This window comes from Puma concolor, chromosome C1 (assembly GCF_028749965.1).
Source record: "Puma concolor isolate L17-30 chromosome C1, mPumCon1.1.hap2, whole genome shotgun sequence".
NCBI classification, from domain to species: Eukaryota; Metazoa; Chordata; class Mammalia; order Carnivora; family Felidae; genus Puma; species Puma concolor.
The window spans coordinates 38,523,320-38,538,020 of record NC_141674.1 but is presented as its reverse complement, the minus strand read 5'-3'; the positions used below and the strand labels follow the sequence as shown (position 1 = coordinate 38,538,020).

At 48.6% G+C, this 14,701-nt stretch overlaps 1 protein-coding gene across 3 annotated transcripts in view; it reads left to right on the top strand.

Moving 5' to 3' along the window:
* Positions 1-14,701, top strand: part of LOC112863632 (AGBL carboxypeptidase 4) — a 1,479,506-nt gene that overhangs the window by 1,447,799 nt on the left and 17,006 nt on the right. For all 3 annotated transcript variants that reach the window (XM_086716924.1, XM_086716923.1, XM_086716925.1), the window contains exon 12: positions 14,189-14,285. In XM_086716924.1, the coding sequence (XP_086573050.1) occupies positions 14,189-14,285 (97 nt within the window). The remainder of the gene's footprint in view (positions 1-14,188; positions 14,286-14,701) is intronic.

Genomic DNA, 14,701 nt, shown 5'->3' with positions numbered 1-14,701 from the left:
TTTTGTCCCCTCCAGGGTCAGTGCTCCCAGCTCTGCCTAGGTGGGATATTGTTCTGAGAATCTTTGGCTCAAGAGGAGGGTGTGTCCCTGGAGGCCCAGAAGTATTCATTTGTTTTCACCTTCTAGCTATAAGTAGCTAGTTGTGGAAGAAACATGACCCCTTGACCCCAGGATCCACCTGCCTGGGACTAGAAGGGAATCGTTTCATCCACAAAACCTTTTCATCTCTGAATCTTTGACCTTACATGGGCTCCTTGGAAATATGTATCGTACAGTGATAGTCTCCTTCTTCTCTTCATCAGATAGTCCCTCTTCCAGGGACCCTGCTTTCCTAGGAGTGACAGAAGAACAAAGCCACTTTACCTTCTGGAGTTTGTGATGCTTGCTTTCAATCTTCCTTGTGCCAAACTCCCACAGCTTAGCATCTCTATTGTTTTTTTTTTTTTTTTTGACAGTTTATTTATTTGTGAGAGAGAGAGAGACAGAGCATGAGCAGGGGAGGGGCAGAGAGAGAGGGAGACACAGAATCAGAAGCAAGTTCCAGGCTCTGAGCTGTCAGCACAGAGCCCAACCCAGGGCTCAAAACCACAAGCCGTGAGATCATGACCAGAACTGAAGTCAGACGCCTAACTGAGCCACCCAGGCACCCCTTAGCATCTCTATTCTTAAAATCGCATTCACCATTAGCCACTAGGAAGTAACCACTGTTTCTCCTCCTAATGAAGTCCTCAAACACCTAGATTTCTCCCCAAATTCCCACAATTAGCAGCAAAATGTTGATTGAACACCACGTGTGTCATACACTGCCAGGCAGAGGGGGATTATGGTGAACAAGACAGACACAGTTTTTGCAATCATGGAACTTGGTAGTCTAGTAGAAGATTTTATCAAAAAACACACTGGTGCGTAAAGTTACAGACACGAGAGGCCTATATGAAGGGGTGCCAGGGGCCCTGGGAAGTATATGACAGCAGCCACTGATTTGTCCAGGAGGTCAGGGAAGCCTTTCTTGAAGAAGTGGAATTTGGGCTGAGGGCTGACGCATGAGCAGACATTACCTAGAGGCAGCGAGGCAGACGGTCTGTGACAGCCTCTCAGGCACGGGCTGTGAAGGGAGGGTGTGAAGTGGCATCTACCTGGTTGAGGAAGTCCTGTTCTCAAGGGTCTCAATGACAGCATGGGTTACAATATGACTTGTTGTCTTATTGTTAGTAAAATAGAGCAGGATTGAATGAGACGTGGAACAAGCATGTTTTATATCCTGACGCAGAGCAGATCCTGATTAGTGTTTGTCAGAGGGAGGGATACAGTCAGGCAGACAAGCAGACAGGCCAGCTGGCCCATCAGAGGTGCGGGAGACTGAGAATAGAAAAGAAAAGTTCCAGAGAAAATAGATTCTATCCTTTAAAATTTGGGTACGGGCGCCTGGGTGGCGCAGTCGGTTAAGCGTCCAACTTCAGCCAGGTCACGATCTCGCGGTCCGTGAGTTCGAGCCCCGCGTCGGGCTCTGGGCTGATGGCTCAGAGCCTGGAGCTGTTTCCGATTCTGTGTCTCCCTCTCTCTCTGCCCCTCGCCCGTTCATGCTCTGTCTCTCTCTGTCCCAAAAATAAATAAACGTTGGAAAAAAAAAATTTTTTTTTAAATAAAATTTGGGTAAATGTGTTAGTCTCGTGGGGAGTTCAAGCCCAGCTTCTTACCCATCCTGTCTGTGGGCTCACTTTGGGTTTGCCTGACAAGAAACCAAGATGTCCCCCAAAGAGCATGAGATGTAAGGAAATGCCAGTAACTAGGCATCACAGTGGAGCTTCAAAGTAGGAATCATGAGTCACTTGACGCAAATGTGCAGCAAAATAAAATTACGCAACTGTCCTATTGAGAAGAGTGCCATGGAAGGGACTCTAAGGAACACAGAGCTCCCTGGATTCTAGGAGCCACATTCAGACTTCATATCCAGGATCACTGGTGACACCAGCATCTGATTCCCCAAGATAGGAACCTGGTGTGCTATCCTTGATGCTTTTTCTAGTCCAGCCACCTCTGCCAGAACCCCACATTCCCAGATTACCCCACATTAAATGCCCAGCTCACATTCATTTTATGTGACAAGTAGTTCTAATTCTGTCCCTTCCTTCTTGCCCCTCTGTTAGAGTCCCAGCTTAGGTCCTCCTCATCCTCCCCAGACCAGACCTATCCTTGTCTCCAGTCTTTGTCCCTTCCAAACCATCTTCTACCAGGGCCACAGGAATGATCATTATGAAGCCAAATCTAACATTCTCTCTCCCTCCCTTAAAACTTTGTCATGGTTCCTTATTACCTACAGCATAAAGTTCACGTTCATTACATCACACAAGCCACTCATGACCTGTCTTTGTGTATTTATCTTGCTTCCTTCTTCATCTTGTAGAAGATATTCCAGCCAAACCAGATGTCTTACAGTTTTTGAGGGGATCACTGTGCCTCAGGAAGCATGCACATGCCTCTGCCTGTCTTCAGGGATCCCTTCCCATGCCGTCATCCCCTCTTTGCCTGGGCAGCCCCTACTCTTTTGTCAAGTCCCCCAGATTTCAACCTCATTCTGCATTTGTTTTTTTTATTGACTATCTCCCCTACTGGGACGTGAGCTCCATGAGCACATGTGCACTGTTGTATCTCAGCATCTAGAAAAGTACCTGGTGCATAGTAAATTCTCAATTACTTGTTGACTGAATTACTTAATGCAGATTCATCTCAGTTAAAAACCCCCCACTCAGTTCAGCACAAGCGTTACCTTCTCTGAGAAGTCTTCTGGGGTCCTTCCAACGTTAAGTCTTACTTTCTGTTTCCCGATTCCCTTACCTCCCTCTGCCATCGAGACCATTGCCCTGCACTGCAGTTTTTATTTACATGTCTTCCCTAAGGGCTGCTCAGGACCGAGACTGACTTATCATTTCCAAATCCATAGCATTCGGCCCAGAGCCTTACACAACAGATAATAAATATTGAATGAGTGAATAAATCCATCTTAAGACGGTTAATTATATAAGTATAGCATGATAATAATTCTCAAAAACCTTAGGCCCTGCAGTTGGACAGACCTGAGTTGAGTCTTTACCTCCAATTGCTAACTGAGTGATGTTAGACAAGTGATATCTCTGTACCTCAGTTTTCTAACCTGTAACATGGGAATAATAAAATCTACCTCGTTTGCACATAGTAAATAGCACGGTGCTCAGAAGATAGTAAATGATCATAAACATGAGCTCCATCCCCTGAGTTTCAGGTTTGAGATAACAGTTAAAAAGAAAATAACACAAGGGCAGGAAAGAAAATCATAAAACATTGGAGCCAGTAGGGCCCTAAAGATTGGAATTTAAAGGATGGGATCATTTCTATTTTGCTTAAGATGGAACAAAAATGTCCCCAAATGAGGATTAAATGTAAGGAGGTAGCCAAGAGTAAGGTATTGTAATGGAGTTTCACTGTACTATAGCCATCCCCAGGTGAAATCATGCAAAAAGCTGAATTCCTCCTAATTATACAAATGGGGAAAGTGAGGCCCAGGAGGGGGTGAGTGACCCAGCCCAGGTCATACAGCAATTTGGTTAAAGCTGACATTCTTTTATGGGTCTCTTGACTCACAGGATATTGTTCATTCCCTTAACGCATGTAAGTGCTTCAGATTCAGGCTGAGTCAGGAATGAAGAAACAAGGAACCGGGAAGGACCTTCTTTTAAAGATCAAGAACCCTATAGTCTGTCCCTTCAGCAAACCATTTAATGGGCCTCTTAAATTCTAGGCTAGTTGTGATTATTACTTTGCTCCCCCATTGCTTAGCTGAGCTGTTCCTTTGGCCCCTCCAGTGGACTGGCACCACCAGAATCTCTGAGCTCCTCTAAGGTAATGCAGGTGTACTGAGGACAGAGTCTACCTACTATTAACTGTGCTCCAAGCCTAACTTGATTGCACTCCCCAGCACCACCAGATTCTCACTAATCCCAGAAGAGTCACGGTATAAAAAGTGAATGAGTCAGAAGATGAGAAGGAATATTATTATCTAAAGGTGATGATAAACTCAAGGATCACTGTCCAAATTTAGAGCAGAGATTCTTAACATTTGGAAGGATGCAGATTTCTTTGAAAATTATGCAAAATTATGAATATCCTCCCTAGGAAAATTCACACATACATGTAAATTTTTGCCTGTAATACAGGAGGGGCCAGGAAGCCCCTAATTCACCAGGTAGGAACTTGGAATCTAGAGGCTCCCAAAACATCACAGAGCTGAAAGTTTCAAAACATCAGCAAGCCTGCCCCTCCCCCGACTTTCCAGATTTGGAAACTGACACTTGTCCCACACAAGGCCACGCAGCCCCTCCCCCTAACCTCCCAGACAGGCCCAGAGCCAGGACTCATTGGAGCTTTTCCCACTTATTATGCTTCTTGACCCTGCCTCCCGCTTGCTCCAAGATGCTGCTGCACAAATATTGACTTTGGTCTTTAGTCTTGTTTTTATATTGTGTGTCAGTGGAAGCTTCTGAAAATATCTAGGAGCATCTCAGAGAAGCAGAGCCTCCTCTAGCACTGAACCGCGTCCAAGCCCCCCCATTTGCTGAGTGGGGCTCAGCTGGGCAGGCACAGCAGACTTCGTGAGCGAATTTCCAGAGCTGTGGTCAGTCATCAGTGGGCAAAGGGAGGCACTGCTGGGAAACTGCTAGTTCCCGGCATGGAATGGAGGGAGAGCGGGGGAGTCACGAAACAAGCTGGAGTGTGGGAGATGGCGGGGAGAAACGAACTTTCCTCTCGAGTGAGGAATGGCTCTGAGATAGATGGGCCGTAAATACCAGCAGTCCAGGGCAAGTAGGGAAGTGAGAGGCATCTCAGAGGCTGAGGGGTGCGGGACACAGAGGGAGGCCACTCTGCCTGCCCAAGTGGTGGGTAGAGGTGCTGAAGCAACCATCCTGGTAGGTCAATACAGCCTGTGAAGTCACGTTCCTTTCCCCTTCGCCTGTCTCCAAGGAGCACTCGGGGATGACATTTTCCCAGGTTGGGGAACCAGGGCCTCTCCCAGTCAAGCTCTCGCCCGCTTCTAAAACTCCTGCTTGTGCCCCACCCCCATTTCACCTGCTGCACTCCACCAGATATCGTGCACCCCTTAGACCAGTGTCTCTAACTCAGGGGTGAATTCCACACACACCCACACCCACACCCCAGGGAATGTTTGGCAATGTCTGAAGGCATTCTGGGTTGTCACAACAGGGTGAAAGGTTCTGCTGGTATCTAGTGGGAAAAGCCAAGGATCCTCCTTGCAACAGAATCATCCAGCCCAAGATGTCAATAGTGCCTGGACTGTGAGCAGCGTGAAGGCAGAACCATTCCTGTTTTGTTTACTCTATCTGCCCAGTGTAGTCTCTATTCCTATTACATGGCTCAACACACAGGGGTGCTTGAAAAGTGTCCGTTGAATGAATAAACGAGTAACAAATAATGAATGAATGACAACCTGCCTAACGTGGTCTGAAGTTCAAAAATCCCCCAGGGACATCCTGTCCAGACTCAGGCACGTTATTCCTAAGGTCAGATCTCCATATGTTCTAGCCTAGCCAGCCTCCAGCCTCATTTCTTTTCCAAATACCCGACCAGAGTGATGGGTACTGCTCCCGTGCCTGAGAAGTCTGCACTGATCTGGCTGGTCTGAAAGGGTATCCTCTCCTGCTAGGGAGGGGCAGAGAGAGTGAGAACTAGATTAGAACCAGAGATCACCCTCTAGCCAATTTTACAGAAAGGAAACTGAGGCACACAGTATGGAAGGGACCTGTAAGACCTTATCCCTGAACATCCAGAAAATTAAAAAAAAATAATTTCATCTCTCTGTCTCCCCATCTCTTATTTCCTGTTTGTCTCCCTCTTACCTTATCTTGGTTTTTTTGGTTTGTTTGTTTCTTCCTTGTCTCTGTTATAGTCCTAACCTGTGTTAAATGGCTCTGGAAACAAGTTTGAATGTGACACACCCTTGTCCTTGAAGAGCTTAGGCTTTGTTGAAGATGACAGGTTCATAAATAATAATGATAATAAAGAGACCTACTACCTGCCAGTATTGTGCTAAGTGCTTTCGATATATAATTTCTAATCAACATGAGAGTCCTGCGAGGTAGGTAGTATTATCCATTTTTAGAGATGTGAAAACTAAGGCTCAGAGAAGTTCAATATCTTGCCCAAAATCATACAGCTAAATGTGTAGGAGTCAATATTAAAACCCATGCTTTTTGGACTTTAACCCCACATTCCAAATAGATGCACAGTGGAATCTAGTGTCAGGGGACAAGGCTTAGACTAGCTTATGGAAGGATGTCAATGCCAGATTTAAAAGTTTAGTTGTTACCCTATAGGTGGCAGGGAATTGGCATAGAGTCATGAGTCAGAAAGTCACAAGGTCAGCAATTATGAGAACATCTCTCTCAGTGAAAATGGAGTCAAGAAGACTAGAGTCAGGAAGACCAATTAGGAGGCTGGAGCCATAGTTCAGATGAGAGAAAAGGATCTCAAGTAAAGGAATAGTAGTGGAGAGGAGGAAGGGCAGGTCTGCAATATGTTTAGGAGGCAAAATAGGCAGTGTATAGTCCAATACAGGTATTTCCTGCAAATACTGTACATAAAAAGGATTCTGGAGTTGGGTGTGTCTAGGTCCCAATCTGGTGAATGAAATGCACTTGCTGCTTGTGAAGGAGGCACTGAGGGGCAGTGGGGAGGGATGGGGGGTGAGCGCCCAGAGAGATTTACAGCACAGAGCCAGAACTGCACTCCCAACACCCGGGCAGTGTCTTCTTCCTCTGCTCTTAGCCACCCAGATGAACTCTGAGAGCATGCAGGAGGCTGGATGAGGACCCCCCAAACAGATCCAGATCCTAACCCCTGGAACCTATCCATGTCTGCTTACATGGAAACGAGGCCTCTGCAGATGTTATTGTTAAGGATCTTGAGGGAGAAGTTTATCCTGGATTCTTGGGGTGGGCCCAATATGCAGTCACACGTGTCCTTATAAGAGGGACGCAGAGGGAGACTGGACACACAACAGGAGAAGGCAGTGTGGCCACGAGGCAGACACTGGAGTGATGAGGTCATAAGTCAAGGTGCAGAGCGGCCACCAGAAGCTGGGAGAGGCCAGAAACAGCTTCTCCCCTGCAGCCTTTGGAGGGAGTGTGGCCCCATTAGCACCTTACTTTTGCCCCCATTGAAACTGATTTCAGACTTCTGGCCTCCAGAACTGTGAGAGAATACATGTCCGTTGTTTTAAGGCACCGAGTTGGTGGTGAATTATAGTGGCTGTAGGAATCCAGTCCGGAGCCTCCTTTATCCCCACCTTGGGTTCCCTCTTGGAGGATTTGGCATCCTCCCCACCATTTGTGTATGTGTTCATCTCCCCTCTCCTCTCACGAAATTCCTACCCTCCTGAGTTGCTTCCCATGTGTCAGAGAGGAGGCCCCCCCTCCTGTCACCTGTCTCTCCCCTCCTCTGTCTCTGCCTCTATTTCAATCTCACTGTTGTCATGTGCTGTCTCTCCTCCAAAGCCTGTGTAGCCCTGCTTGTTTTTTTTTTAATTTTTTTTTTAACGTGTATTCATCTTTGAGAGACAGAGAGAGACAGAGCATGAGTGGGGAAGGGGCAGAGACAGGGAGACAGAGAATCCGAAGCAGGCTCCAGGCTCTGAGCTGTCAGCACAGAGCCCGATGTGGGGCTCGAACTCACTGAGCGCGAGATCATGACCTGAGCCGAAGTCAGACACTCAACCGACTGAGCCACCCAGGCGCCCTGCCCTGCTTGCTTTTGACTCTTTCTGTTCCACTCTGCCTTTCTCTTTCTCCCTCCCCGTTGTCTACATTTCTCTTTCTCTTTCTCTCTCTCTCTGATTCTCTCCCTTTGCCAGTTGCTTCCTATTCTTCTCTCTGCCCCTCCCTCCATTTCTCTCCACTTTTCAAGTTCAAGCTGTTCTCAGCCCCTCCGATGATCTTCCTTTCTGCTCCATCCTGATGGGTTTCTCTTCATATCTTCCTGGCTGTTCGCATCTCTTTCTCTTTTGGTCTCTGCCTCTGCCTCTCTCTCTGTCTCTTCCTCCCTCTTGCTGTGTCTCCATGTCCTCCCTCTCTCTGTCTCTGTCTCCCTCCCACATTCGCAGGCGTCCTCACCTAGGGGTGCATCAGGACTCGCCTGCTATTGGAAAGGACTCTGCAATGACCTCTGCGGCCCCCACGCTACACTTCGGAGAAGGATTCATCTGTTTATCACACACCTGTCCGCCACCATGGGAGGATGGGGGAAGGAGGCAGAGGCAAAAGATATTTCACTGTCGCATTGTTCTTCTGGCTTTACCTACAGGCCCCTAGACAGGTGCCTCTTAACATTCCAGCAGTGCTGTCAGCCTTGCCGAGGAGAAATCACGTTTCCTTGGCCTACCGCTCTGCAGAATTAATCTTTCCCCTTTAACGATGATCATCTGTTTCTGGCAGGGGCAGGAGTATGAGCAGGGCTATCTAGGCGGGGCTTTCAAAACAGGGAGCCAGTAGGAGTTAAATTTTCTTATTTGGAGGCAGGATGATAGCAAGGAAAGATTTCATGAGGACTAGGACTTTTTCTCTTCCCTGTGTCCCAGAACAGCATCTGGCACGTAAAAGACACTTGCTAAATATATGAATGAATGAATGAATGAATGGGCTTCAGTCCTCATTGTGCCAGTTCTTGATGGGCCTCACTGGACAAGTCACTTCCAAGTTCTCATCTGCAAAATGGGGACGGTAATCAGACCTGCCCGCAGCACACAGCTATGGGGAAAGAGGGAGTGAAATATGGTATCTGATGAGTGGGGCTGGACCTTGGCTCCCTTCAGGGCCGGCCAGGCCAGGTGGGCTCACTGATGGTTCTGGAAGAGCTGCAGAGAGTGAGAAGTGTGGAGATGGTAGCAGAGATGAAGGGGAAGGAACAGGATGGGGAAGGGAAGCCACAGGCCAGGCAGGAAGGCGTGTGTGAGATGTGTTCCCTCTGGGGCTGCTCAGGGACGTAGGGAGGACCTTCCTCAGGAAGCTGCCATGTGTCACGAAGGAGGTGTTTCTGACTCCCTTCAGGGGGAACTCATCCCCAAGGCTGACTACTGTCCCTAGTAGTGGGATTGGGCTGGGCCAAGCAAGAGGCCAAAAATGAAATTGCTGGTCAGGGCTTGTGTTTCTGATGAGGGGGATCCTGATCCTGGGTGCTGGCCAGCTCCTTCACCTCCTCCAAGCCCGCTCAAACCCCACCTTTTCAGTGAGGCTCCTCTGACCACTGTACCTAGTGCGACAATGTGCCCCCTGCCCCCTGTACTCCCCTTACACTGCCCTTTATCTTTACTTTATAGCACTTATCACTTTTACTTTCTGGCATTCTCAATAATTTACAAATGTGTAGGATTGACAGTTTGTCTCCCATAACTGGAACAAAAGCTCCATGAAGACAGGGATCCTTGTGAGTTTTGTTTGCTGTATATCCCAAGTGCCTAAAACTACTTGGCATAGAGCAAGTTCTCGGTAAACATTTGTTGAATGAAAGAATTGGGATGGGATTTTTCAGAAGTTTATTGTATCGAACACACCACATTAATGCTAGAAAGGACCTGAGAGACTGTACTTGTTACCACAGAGGAGTTAAGCCCAGATCAGGGAAATGGCCACGGTCACATGGCAAGTTACTGATTGAAACCAGGTTGGTCTCTTGATTCCCACTTACATGCTCATTTGATGCACCAGATCCAGGCCCTGAGACAGGAGAACAGAGGGCCCTGCAGCCACTGCCCCTCTCCGAGAGACCTCGGGATGCTGAGAGGAGGAACAGGAGGTGGGGAGCTGGGCAGAGTGGGACATTCATGCCACACAGTCAGCAAGTTTGCGGCTTGCATGATCCCAGAGGATTGGCAGTTCAGAAACCATTTCCATGATCTGCTTCTTTCCCTGTTTCTGCCATAGGACATGGCTGCTTAGTGTCTCAGTGGCATCTTGAACTCAAACTGACTCCTAGTCTCTTCCCTGAGCCTGCTCCACCACCCTCAGACTTCTGCATTCCCAGTCACCGCACACCATCCACCCGGCTGCTCTGGCTAAGTGCACAGGAGGTCGCCGTTCACCCCTGCCTCTCCACAGGCCCCATGGCCAACCTGCCAGCTCCTCTCCCAAAACATATATGCCCATCTCCACTGCCTCTGTCCTGGTCCAGACCTCCCTCATTTTTACCCCGGACCCGCTGCAGTATTCTCCTGGCCCATCTGCCCTGCTCCCACTGTTGCTGCCTTATTTTTAGCACAGCAGTGACCTTTTAAAATTATAAATCAGACCGTCTCATTTTCCTGCTTAAAATTCTTCAGCAGCTTCCCATTCTCTTAGAAAATCTAGATTCCTTCAGGTAACCCAGAATAAGGCTCCACATGATCTCTCCCCTGCCTGTCCCTCTATGCCAGCCCGCTCTCAGACCCTCTCCCCGACCCAAGGACTTTTTCCCACTGCCCCTGTCCGCTCTTTCACACGTCCTCCTCAGGGAGGCCCGCCCACATCCCCTGTCTGAAGCAGCACCCCATCACTCCCTCTTACAGACCCTGCGCATTTTCATCCTACACTAGTACAATCGCAATTATATCTTTGTTTGGGTTTTTATTGCTTTGTTATCTGTCTCCACTTCTAGACTTAAGAACCATTGTCTTGGTTGTTTTGTTTTGTTTTATTTATTTATTATTGTTTACCACAGTATACCATGAGACTTCCAGACAGCCTGAACATAGCAGTTGATCAATAACCATATATTGAGTGGACAAATGATAGATACGACCACAGACACCCATATCAACTATTTTGAATTGCCTATGGAATAGAAGTTTAAATTCCTTAATTTGGCATTCAAAGCCTCTCCTGATCTGTCCACAGCCTTGCCTTGCAGCCTCACCTTTTGCTCTACGCTGAGGTGGCCTGGGCCCTTGATCCCTCTTCTGTCTTTTTTATGGCCCGGGGTCACATGCCCCGGCCACACTCTGTGCTGCCACTGATCCCATCTCTCTCTTCCTCCCCCTTGCGATTCATCCTTGTGCTTCAAATCTCTGTTATGTACCTACTTCCATGAAGCCTTCCACAATTCCTCCAGTTGGGATTCAATCTCCTTCTACATGTCCACGGAGTTTAGTGTTGGAATGTATAATCACGCTCAAGAGAGGGGAAACCATAGCACCTTGTTAAAAGACCCTCAGGTTCACATGCTACCTACCTCACTCTCAGGCCACAGGATTCCAGGTCACTTATGCAGATTTTCCTTCTTTACAGTGTCCTCTTCTGCAAAATATGTGTAGAATGGTACTTTGACCTTGCAGGGTTGTGGTGGGGACTGGTGATAGTAACTACACTGTGCAGCGCACGGGGAAAGCGCTAAAATAAACGGTTGTGAAGATGACAAGGCAGCAGCCTGCTCGGTGATATAGTCAGTGGGACATGCTAGTTTCCTCCTCCCGACTGGCCACTGTGCTCATCTAATTCTTCTTTCTCTAACCCCATCCCTGTCACTCTTCCTCCCAGCATACATATGGGAGGAGCCCAACGAATGTTAGAATGAATGAATGAATGAATGGGAGTGAACAGTACATGCCCAAACCCTTGTTACCTGTTACAGGGTCCCGGAAGTACCAGAGTTACTGACACCTGCCCCTTAGTTCAAACAGCTCTGAGTGGAAGTCCCCAAATCAGTCTGGGTTTCACACCATCCTAGCCAAGCCCCCCTGCTTCTGTGATTTGGGGGTCCTAACCCCACCTGCCGTCTGTTCCGACCCCCCCACCAGAAACAGATCAGTGAGCCACAGAAGAATATGCGGAAGATGACATTGTCAGCGTCTAGGCTATCCGGCGATGTTTGTTGGCAATGCAAAGTCGGGAGCTCCGCATTCTCTCTCTCTATTGGGCAATATATTGGAAAGGCTTCAGCCAGAAGAGTTAGTGCCCTCTCCTTGTCTGGGTCCTAAATCCTTGTCCAAAGACAGCTTGTTTTAACTGCAGATGTTTGATTCGTCTCTCCCCTCCTCCCACCCAGGTCCCATATCTTGCTTGACTCAAGCAGGGTCATTGCAGTAAGTAGCCTGGCGTGAGACCTTCAGGATTTGAGGGATCTGTAACATGGTAGGAGAGGCAAAGGGAAAGAGGGTGCCCCAGACAAGTCCACCTTTAAAACCCTGTCTTTCAAACAGGGCTCATCTGAAAACGATCAGCACTTCACAGGGGAACATTTTACTGGCAGCCTGACTCCGTTTCCTTGCAAGGTTCAAGAGTTTTGCTAACACAGATTTCTTCTAGGGTGGCTTTGAGTCTGGCTGCCAAGGCAGGCTGGGGAGGATGGGCTCACACTTCCCTCGTCCCCCACTGTCTCGCTTATTTCATCAGCACCCACGTGTCAGTCACGCACCGCAGCACAGGCCCCGTGAGGTGGCTTTTGCTCACATTTCATGGGTGCAGGGACCCAGGCTCAGGAGGATGGAGTTGCTTACAGGAGACTGTTCTAGGGCTCTCCTGCTGTGTAACACACTTCCCCCAGATGGAGCATTTAAAACACAAGCTCTTCCCTCCTGCTTTCTGTGGGTCCAAAATTTGCGGAGGGCGCCATCGAGTGGTCTTAGTTTGGAGCCTGCGGCGCAGTTGCTGGAGCGGGAACAGCAGTGTGCTGGTGGCACCGTGGGCTGGCGGGAGTCTCCCTTTGGCCGGGTCTCCGCACAGTGGCAGGGCCTCCACCTGCAACCCCTCTGTGGGCTAGCCTGGGCTGCCTCACAGCATGGTGGCCTCAGCGCAGCAGGACTGCTTGCATGGAGGTGCAGGACCCTAGCTGGAGTAGTCCAGCAGGCCAGGGACAAGTGACATCTCCTTTACTGACCTTGCCTCAGAAGGCCCACAGTGTCACTTTGATCACTTCTGCTATTCTCGTGGTCACAAGTGAGTCACAAGCCCACCCAGGTCCAAAGAAAGGAGACATAGACCACACTTCTCGGTGGAAGGAGGGTCAAAGTCATAGCATAGAATAACACGTGAGCTAGGAAATATCGTTGCAGACATTTTTAGAAAATACAATGTGCCATACGCAGAATGTGGCAGAGCCAGGATTTGGATTAGATGCATCTGATTCCAAGATTTCTGCTATACTTTTTTAGTCCAGTCCACAGGGACCTCTCCTCTCCTCTGCACCCCTGTAGTCTTACTGTCAGCACACACAGTGGTGATTTGGTCTCCCCAAGCCAGCTGGAGCCTGACTAGGTTAAAAGGAGCAGACCAGGGTCTGCTGGTTGGAGAGGCCATGCCTAATGCCAGCTTGTGAACTCTTTAAAGAAGGGGACAGAGAAGGTCGGTCACATGCAGAGGAAGAAAGCAGGTGGCAGCCCCAGAGCACAGCAAGCCTGCGGCACATCTCAGTGTCATAAACGACTTGTCTGGTGTTTTTCCTCCTCCCACTAGGCACTGGCCTGGGATGACTCAGCCCTTGACAGAAAAGGTGCCTTCAGGATGGGAAACAGCCCAGGGTGGTGGAACGTTCACTGCTCTGGAGTCAGACATTCCTGAATTGGAGCCCTGGCTCTACCATTGCCTAAGTTAGGCAGCCTTGGACAAGTACCTTAACCTCCCAGAGCAAAAGGGAGATTAAGATGCCTTCCCCACAGGACTGTTTAAAGTGTATAAGTAAACAAAGTAGTAGTGCCATGCCAGGAACATAGTAGGTGCTCCATAAATGCTACTTTCCATGTCCTGGGCCATGTCCTACCCCAGCCTGGGGACTTCCTGAAGACGGTGGTGAAACTCATTTCACTGTTCCACGAACACTAGTCAGAGCGCGGAAGCCCAGTGAGCCCCAGAGGGACACAGTATGTTCCAAAAGCCAGGAAGAGAGCTTTGAGGTAAGATGACCTAGACCCATATCCTGGTTCCTCTCCTTTCTAGTCCTGTGACCTCGGGCAAATTATTTAACTTCTTTGTACCTTGATTTCCTCATCTGTGAAATGAGGAAAAGAATAGTGTCGAAAATTGTGTGAAGATCAAAAAAGGCAGTACATAGAAAAAGCTTAGAATGGTGATTCTAGGTGGTATTGCTGCCTCTATTACTGTTATCATTTTTATTACCAGCCCTCTTTTTTCTGACTCGGTCTCCTTTCAAAGTTGCTCCTTGACGCACACTATTGCAGATATGAAGCTGGGACGGAATGTGGCAAGAACATTTTTGGATTATTATCGGCTGAACCCCCTGGTCGAGAGAGTGGCAATTCCCATGCCGAGGCTGCGGTAAGTGACAGGGCAGAACTGTGTGGCTCACGTTCTGTTGAACCAGCTTTGTGTCCAGGGTCGACTTCCCTTGGCTTCTCTCTGGCCCTCAGTTTCCTATCGGTGGCATGGGAAAGATAATCCCTGCCCTGCCACAGAGTGTATGGGGCAGAAGAACTTAACAGCATGTTTTCTGACTATAAAGTATCGTCACAGTGTCAGACAGCATGAGGTGGTCGCGTTTCCGGGTCTAACACGGGAGTCCACGGGGATGGGAGTTGCTGGGGAACCGAGCGCAGTTATTGTTCTAAGTTAGTCTGGGTGTCTCCATGTGCTACTTCATCTGGTTGCTCATCCTCTAGAATTCCTATTTCATCTAGGCTCATAAAGTCTCTGATCCTTCCATTTTCACATCTGTACAGTGGGGACGGTGGCAC